Here is a 7,900-nt window from a genome sequence, read left to right as displayed (position 1 = left end):
CTGAACAAAAGCATTAGATACTGACTGTTCAGAGATTCTTTTGGCTTTTCCACGTGATGTATTCTGATATATATAACCAAACTCGTTGTGGGATTCCTTCAAAACCCAACCCATGCCCTATGAACCAAAGAACCTATAAGGACTGAGTGAGTGGGATACATTCTGTTGAAAGCCCAACCATCCACATGGACCGTATGTTTGTTTCTGCATCCAGTGATTGGCTGTGGATGCTTCTTTAGAAGATAAATTTGCTAAAAATATATTTCTTATTTATTTCTAAAATATGGGAAGTAACCATCATAATTTAAAAATAAATGTTCGATAATCACAGAATGGTTAAATGTATTAATATATACCAATATAATGGAATACCTGCTGCCATTAAAATTCATGATTATAGAGATTATTAATGACAGAGAAATGCTTATATAACTGAAAAAAGCAGGCACAAACCATATACAGTATGATTCCTATTCTAATTTTATTCTCTCTATCTCTCTGTTTCTCTTTCTGTCTCTCTGTCTCTCTGTCTCTTTCCACCTGCCTTTCTGTCTCTCTGTTTCTCTGTCTTTCTCTCCCTCTCTCCCTTTCTCTGTGTCTCCCTCATGCACATACACACACAGTTTTTTCTCAGTAAGTAGTTTAAAATAATGGTAACCACACCACAAAAAGCAGTTTTATCAGTGGTTATCACAGGATGGCAGAATAATGTCTTAATTTTTATTTTCTTTTTTATATACATATCTATGCTTTATTTTCTAAGTGATTTACAAGATGAACATATATGTATATTTATATATTCAGGGAAATCATTGTATTTTTAATAAATAGAAAATATTGGGCTTAGTAATTGCTTTCTACTAAAAGTTAAAATAGGTGACTATCAGCATTTTCCTTCTTCTAGTTCAAGTACAAGGAAGGCTATCGTAAGCAACTTGGCCATCACATTGGTGCCCGAGCAATACACGATGACCCCAAGATGATGTGGTCCATGCATGTGGCCAAGATCCAGAGTGACAGGGAGTACAAGAAAGACTTTGAGAAGTGGAAGACCAAGTTCAGCAGCCCCGTGGACATGCTGGGGGTGGTGCTGGCCAAGAAGTGCCAGACCTTAGTCAGTGACATAGACTACAAGAACTACCTGCACCAGTGGACGTGCCTGCCCGACCAGAATGACGTCATCCACGCTCGGCAGGCCTATGAGCTCCAGAGCGATGTGAGTACCTGAGGATCATAATGACATGCATAATGACATGGGAAATCAGTGAATTAACACTCCCTGGAGAAGGTAGAAATAGGTCGGACCAAGTTCACCAGCCCCTGCAATGGGGGAAATAGGATTTCGTTTTTTCTTGTGAGTGTTAATTGTTAATTGTTTAATCCTCCAGAACAAAAAGGAATATTGTCTGATACCCTCCCTGTCCACCAAACTATATTTCCAAGAATGTTCTTAATTTATTTCATATCCTTTAGATGAAAATAAAAATGTTTTTCCAATACAGGGATAAATATTTATTGACTATTTATGTCAACAGAATGTGTACAGGTCAGATCTCCAATGGATGAGAGGCATTGGCTGGGCTCCCATTGGCTCTTTGGAAGTGGAAAAATGCAAAAGGGCAACTGAAATACTGAGTGATAAAATCTATCGCCAGCCTCCAGACAAATTCAAATTTACCAGTATAACTGATTCTCTGGAACAAATGTTGGCCAAGAATAATGCCATTACTATGAACAAGGTGAGGCTTCAAAATTCAGAGAACAAAGGTAGGACTTGTAAAACTGAATCAAAAGAAAAGAAGTATAATTAAGAAAAAAATAGAGCATTGAGCAGCAAAAGACATCTGTCTATCCATTTAGATCTATCAATCTGACATGTATGTCATTTCTATTTTAATATTTACTGCAGCAATTGTTTTACGGTTTTCATAAAATGACATATTTTCATAGAAATTTGTCTTTGCATAAAAGATATTCTCAATTTTCTTTTGTTAATGTACATTTCAGGTTATCAGAAGTCATTGGTAAATATCTGTTCTATTATGAACTGATTACTTCACTTGAAGATGTGTATAAAATGTATAACCTTTTGTTATTTTTGTTTATGAAGTTCTTGTGGCCCTGAAATTCCTACTAAATATACACTGAATTTTTTCCTAATGATATTCTATATTTTCTTGAACAGCGTTTATACACAGAAGCCTGGGACAAAGACAAGACCCAGATCCACATCATGCCTGATACACCAGAAATTATGTTGGCAAGAATGAACAAAATCAACTACAGTGAGGTGGGAGCAGATGCTAATTCTATGACATTTGCATGCTGTTTCTTACTTCAATTAATCTGTTCCATCAAGATGTACTACTAAATGACAACTTTATAGAGAATCTCTTCTCTTGCTCCATGTGAATATCAGTTCTTGCATTTTTCAATCATCGTCCTAAATATCAAACTTCAAGTAACACAAATTATCATCTAGGAAGTACAAATTATAAGAACTAATTATTTAAGCAGTAACCATAAAATTAATTAGAACTTTTTAAATTAATTTTTTTAAGTTAGAAAATTAATAGTAGACCAAATATATATATTTATTTCCTCCTTATGCTATGTAGTTTTGCTAAATATATATTTCCCTATATGATTTATTTTTTCTAAATTAGGATCAAATTTTAAGATTTTTAATGTATAAGATTAAGTCAAGGACTAAAATCACAGTAGTACTATCAAATAACAGAGAAAGAGAGAGATAGAGACAAAGAGAGGATCTGTCAGTGTATATATTAGCCAAGTCCATTTCCTTTTCACTTTCTGAGAGCATAGGGCCATGTATCCCATTTCAAAAGCACAGATGTTTAGGGTGAGAGGTCAGTCTTCTTATACAGAAATCCCTGCCCCAAAGTCCCCACCCAATAGGTCGCCATTTGCTTTTGCTTAAGTGTTATCAGTGACAAGGAGCTTATCTCATAAGTCAACTCATTTTTTCTGGAAAATTCCACTAAAAGGTGCTTCTGATGTATTGAGCAAAAGATTCTCTCTGCAGACCCAATCCTCTGAGGCTACGCAGAACCAATCTGTGTCAACTCTATGGAGCTGGCGATGGCAACTGTGGTACCTCCCCTTCCACCTCACATAATCCAAACATCCCATGTTCCTGGGCATTTCTCACATGACATCCCTAGAGCATGACTCTCAGAATCAAAGTCCTGTGTATGAGGAATGATCAATGCAGAATACAGCTGAGTACAGTCCTATTTACTCTTCTGGACACTTGACCTCCATTTTTGCACCCTCTGTCTCAGGGCACATTGGCAACTATGTCTCCACTGATACACAGAGAACTTGGGATCAACTGAAACCTTAGACATCTTACATGGGCTTAAGCTAGGTTTCTTCTATCCTACATTTATACATTTGGTAATTTAAATCTCAGTTCAAAAATTGAAATTTATCTCTCTGCAATTTCTTCTTCTTAGACTGAGCTTATTTGTTTAAGCCTATGGAGATTTTTGTGCCTCTAACATGTGTTAGTATTTCTCTCAGCTTTGTGCTACCAGCAAGGAAAATATTGTTCTTTTACAGCATACATCAACAGTATATTACTCTTCCACAGAATATAATTTTGAGCATTTAGATATATTAGCCACCATCTTAAGTCATTTTATTTTGGAAGGTGAAAACTATAGTTTTAGTGCCTATGTAACTAGCTCTTAATTGTCACCAGAAACTAAAAATACATAAAGCTTCGAATTCTCGAAAATAAAATCATTATAGGCACCTTCTTGTGTAAAACTTGGTAAATTATTTCAGTCCCCTGTCAGTTTTTGGATATGAATGTCAACACCTAACTGATTTTTATACCCAAATTTAGAGTCTGTATAAACTCGCCAATGAAGAAGCAAAGAAGAAAGGCTATGACTTGCGAAGTGATGCCATCCCGATAGTGGCAGCCAAGGCCTCCAGAGACATTGCCAGTGATGTGAGTTGTCAATTTTATTCCAAATATGAGATCAGTGAGAAGTGACATTTTTACTGAATTAAATTAAAAAGAACTTTTCTGGCCCTTAAAAAATATATCTTGATATTTGTGTGGGATTTTCAAAAACCTAGTTTTGAGGGAAATGAAAAAATTGATGTTCATAAAGATTTGTAACCTTTAGGAAATAGTATCTTCAGTTAAAACTCCCCAAGAATAGAGAAAGATCCACTCATACGGAAATTATTAGAGCGCAGCTGCAGGCTGGAAGATACTTATGTAAAAATGATCACCATGCTTATAGAAAGTGTAACTCAAAAACCTAAGTTCTCCCAGTGAGAATCAGGGTCTGGCTTTATGTAGCATTTTAATATACAATATTTAAAAAATGCATATGACAGTTGCATTACAATTTACCCTTGTAAGATTATGAAAAGAAGGCAGTCGATCAGTACCAGTGGCTGTTACTAGCCCAAGCTTATACCCTTAACAGTCGCTCCTGGCTGTGTAACTCATACCTCCCAGAATAAAACCCTCATCCTTTCCTGGTGCCTCAGGGGATTCTTGAGGAACAGACTGCTGCTCTAAAAATAAAGGCCCAATATTTAGGAATACGGTAATACACTACTCTTTACATTAGAAAATCATGAGAGTGACTCGCTTTAGTTTATGTGTGGTGGACCTTTCCTGCAAATGGATTTATGCCAATAATAATAAATAATGAAATACTAATAACCAAAAAGTATTGAGAACTCTGTACTGAAAGGTTTACATGTGTTATTTCACTTATTCTTCATAATTATCGTAGGATAATAAACCCCAGTAAATATTGTCATTGTCTCCGTTTTGTGGATTGCTCAAGCAGCTTGTCTAAAATCAAACTCTTAGTAGATAGTAGAGTTGAAACTCCAGACAACTCCACTCCTTTCCGCTGTCCCACATTGCCTCCTGCTGATGCATCTGTACTCTTCCAGTTATCTTGGAGACTAGAAGCATGTATTTTCGATAACTGGCTCAGGTTTCAAGATGAAGCCATTGGAACAGTGAAAACATTGTTGGCCCATGTGGAACTATGACTTATTAGGAGCGTGCTCTACCCACCTGGGCTGCTACATCAGCTTTACTCATACAATCAGCTTTCAAAACAATGCCAAACATTTGCCACCACCACTGATGCATGGATCCATTATGAAATAATAAGTTCTCCTCTGTTGCTTGCAAGTAGCCCTTGCCTTCGAGTACTTCCCCCTAACAGGAACCAGACAGTTATGTAACTACTTATTAAACACACCACGTCACCAAGTGCATCTCTTTCCTGACACGCTCTTAGCACATAAAATCTATTTCTCCAAGTTTCCTTGTTCAAATGGCCTCTCCCCTACTTTCATAGGTGAACTCTCACCACAGTGTGCACTTCCTCCTTCCAGAACTATTCCTTATTACCAGGGTATAGGTGATTTGGGGTATACACCACAATTATACTGATTACATTTATGTAACTACCTCTATAAATTTCTAGGGTAAATGTCAGGATACTGGCTTGTGTTAGTGTTTATTAATAAAAGTCAACTTACAACTTAAAACTGTGTTGTAACCAAGTTGATTTTGTACAGACTTGTGGCCTCTGAGAGCTTACAATAAAAACCTGATTTGTACATTTTCTTCTTAGTACAAATATAAAGATGGTTACCGCAAGCAGCTCGGCCATCACATTGGAGCCCGGGATATCAAGGACGACCCCAAGATGATGTGGTCCATGCATGTGGCCAAGATCCAGAGTGACAGAGAGTACAAGAAGGACTTTGAGAAGTGGAAGACCAAGTTCAGCAGCCCCGTGGACATGCTGGGGGTGGTGCTGGCCAAGAAGTGCCAGACCTTAGTCAGTGACATAGACTACAAGAACTACCTGCACCAGTGGACGTGCCTGCCCGACCAGAATGATGTCATTCATGCTCGGCAGGCCTATGAGCTCCAGAGTGACGTGAGTATAGCATCTATAACAGAGCTATCTGCAGAAATAATTTAAACTATACAAAGATTATCCTTTGTCCTACTCAACTGGTCTACCTCAGGCTAGGATTTACTGAATGATATTTGAATATTTGATATTTGAATCAGTGTATAGTTTTATGACTTTATTATGGATACGTTAAGAGGCTTTATAAGGAAGTGAAGTTTATAAACTGGATTTGGTCTTAAAAAAATAAAACTGGAAAAAGCAATATTAGAATTCAGGGTCCATCAGAGGGAGACATATTCTTTAATTCTTTTAAGGGAGAAAGAAACAAAACATAAAAAAAATTGCTCCAAAATCTGTTTTTAGTTCTCTTTACAAAACAAATGAGGTTATAATTAATAGAATACTAATGCCTGTTACACCACTAAATGTTATTCTTATGAAATAAAAAAAGTCACTGTGCCTGTAAGCTTTTGGATCATTTCAGTGACACTTTCTCCTTTTAGTACGGCTCTCTTTGTGAAGGGATCCGTGGTAATGACAGAGCCTAACACCTATGAGAAGCAGATGCACCATCTCAAATCTTGATGTGAGAAGCACATTTTCTGCAGCAAGTATTTTATAAACACTTGAAGGAATTATTAAATATTAGAGGACTTCGGAGACTAAACTAAATTAATAATAATTATACATTAATTGGTTGTTCCTGGAAATTATACAGCCCCCTGTGAAAACACCCACATCTGTTTTGTAGCTTTCGATCTACTGAAGCCTGTGTTTTGAAATTCTCTCCAAAAAGAAAGGCTTTGCTTGTACATGAAAGAGAGCTAATGTCACCCACAGTGTGACAGCATTGACAGACAGCTTGCATTTGTCTATTTGTTGAGCACCTTTTCAAGACTGCCTCCCTCACACTGTGATACAGTCTTAATAATGTGGGAAGCATTTGAAAGTCAAAAAGCACTCCAGAGGTATAAAATGTTATTGTTTTCATTCTTGCTATTGTTATCAGGGGGCAATAAGTAGTCAGCATAGGGCAATTTCAATAGGCTTTTTGTCTAGACTGCAAAATATCAGTCTATTTTTTCTACTTCAATGCTGTTACAGGTAGAATCTTCCAAATGAGTTGGCAAAAGTCCAATTCCATTGTTGTGAAGTAGTTATGAATATTTAACGGATACACAAAAACCTTTAGCGGAAAAAATGATTTAAAGTAAAGTGAGAAATAAAGGTATAGAAAGGTAATTCTGGAAAGGAGCCCATGCTTCCCATCCTGAGAACATGGTGGACAAGAGACTGGGCCCTGGCCAAAAGAGTGGTCACTTATTTCCCTGGATCTTGGACAATGTTACAGCCATCAAAGACGTGCTTCAGGGCTTCAGGGGTTCTACCTCATTGTTATATTTTAAGTTTTCTTAAAAAAGAAAAGAGTATTACAGATGTTTTAAAATATGAGAAAAAATATATAGAAGGCAATAATAACCCAATGTAATCCAACCACTGAAAAAACCCACTCCTGCTTATGGAATTTATCCACACAATTTATCTGTATAATTTGTGTGCTATTATTTCATTTAATATCATATTAATGACATTTCTAAAAGTCATCAATATTCTTAAAAATATGGCTTTTAATAGCTGCCGAGTATTTTGACTAAGACTAACATTTATTTACTGATAGCCTGTTTTTGGACATGTATGTGGTTTCTCTCACTCTGGTTTGGCATATTTTTCCTGTCTGTGCACATGATATTAAAATGCCATTCACTGAATTGACTGGCAGAAGATATTTGTTTGGATCATTCTGCTCCTAACAATCCGAAATACTTGATCACTCTTTGTTATGACTAGGAGACATTTCTAGGTCATTTTGGAACATAGTTCCTCTTTTCGTCACCTAATAGAGTAAGCTCGTTTTTTATTAAAGCAACAACAATGACAACCACCACTTCATTATTTATTCT

General features: G+C 36.5%; 1 protein-coding gene across 1 annotated transcript in view; it reads left to right on the top strand.

Moving 5' to 3' along the window:
* Positions 1 to 7,900, top strand: part of NEB (nebulin) — a 193,484-nt gene that overhangs the window by 79,254 nt on the left and 106,330 nt on the right. Inside the window, exons 61-65 of the mRNA XM_006921066.2 lie at positions 905 to 1,216; positions 1,536 to 1,739; positions 2,186 to 2,290; positions 3,875 to 3,982; positions 5,649 to 5,960. Of these exons, the coding sequence (XP_006921128.1) occupies positions 905 to 1,216; positions 1,536 to 1,739; positions 2,186 to 2,290; positions 3,875 to 3,982; positions 5,649 to 5,960 (1,041 nt within the window). The remainder of the gene's footprint in view (positions 1 to 904; positions 1,217 to 1,535; positions 1,740 to 2,185; positions 2,291 to 3,874; positions 3,983 to 5,648; positions 5,961 to 7,900) is intronic.

The sequence above is a fragment of the Pteropus alecto genome, unplaced genomic scaffold (assembly GCF_000325575.1).
Source record: "Pteropus alecto unplaced genomic scaffold, ASM32557v1 scaffold3, whole genome shotgun sequence".
NCBI lineage: Eukaryota > Metazoa > Chordata > Mammalia > Chiroptera > Pteropodidae > Pteropus > Pteropus alecto.
This window is presented reverse-complemented; position numbering and strand designations above follow the sequence as displayed.